Source organism: Salvelinus sp. IW2-2015, linkage group LG22 (assembly GCF_002910315.2).
Source record: "Salvelinus sp. IW2-2015 linkage group LG22, ASM291031v2, whole genome shotgun sequence".
Lineage (NCBI taxonomy): Eukaryota > Metazoa > Chordata > Actinopteri > Salmoniformes > Salmonidae > Salvelinus > Salvelinus sp. IW2-2015.
Genome location: NC_036862.1, coordinates 32,367,309 through 32,367,928, shown reverse-complemented (window position 1 = coordinate 32,367,928; position 620 = coordinate 32,367,309). Strand labels below are relative to the sequence as shown.

At 46.6% G+C, this 620-nt stretch overlaps 1 protein-coding gene across 1 annotated transcript in view; it reads right to left on the bottom strand.

Moving 5' to 3' along the window:
- The window catches only part of alp3 (alkaline phosphatase 3), a 53,966-nt gene that overhangs the window by 15,508 nt on the left and 37,838 nt on the right, over positions 1 to 620 (bottom strand). Inside the window, exon 5 of the mRNA XM_070433879.1 lies at positions 4 to 158. Within this exon, the coding sequence (XP_070289980.1) occupies positions 4 to 158 (155 nt within the window). The remainder of the gene's footprint in view (positions 1 to 3; positions 159 to 620) is intronic.

The following is a 620-nucleotide window of genomic DNA, read 5'->3' as shown; positions in this document are numbered from 1 at the left end:
GTTTAGGAGCTGAGAGGCAATGTCTGTGCATCCTTCTTTCTTAGCAGAGGCGGGCATGTCTGCATCGCTGTACCACTTCCTGCTGGCACTGTGGGCATATGTTGTGGCAGGAGTTGCATGCTGGACCCGCGTTGTTGTGACGATGCCAACGGATTTACCTAGGAGGGAATGAGGGAGGGAAGGAGGAAGAGTGAGAGGTGAGGAAGAGTGAGAGGTGAGGAAAGAAGGAGGGTGGGAGAGGAGGAAGTCAGAAAGGAAGGAGGGAGGGAGAGGGTCAGGGGAAAGTTTTCCATCAAACCTTGTCCACTATCAAAATAATCACCCTTGGTTTGAATACTTACTGTATATTTAATGTGTGATATAGCAATGTGGCTGTGTTTTTGTGTCAGATATCACATTATACAGCATTGAAATTAGAAAATTTACAGTTATTATGCTCATAGCAAGTAATTTATCAGTTTTGCTGCTGCTGGAAGCGCTTTCTATGTTGTTCTCTGTCAAACACATGGTTGCTTTTAATCTCTCTCTCTGAAGGGATATCAGCCTTCTGTGTAGGGGTCAGGGCTGTCTCTGAAGGGATATCAGCCTTCTGTGTAGGGGTCAGGGCTGTCTCTGAAGGG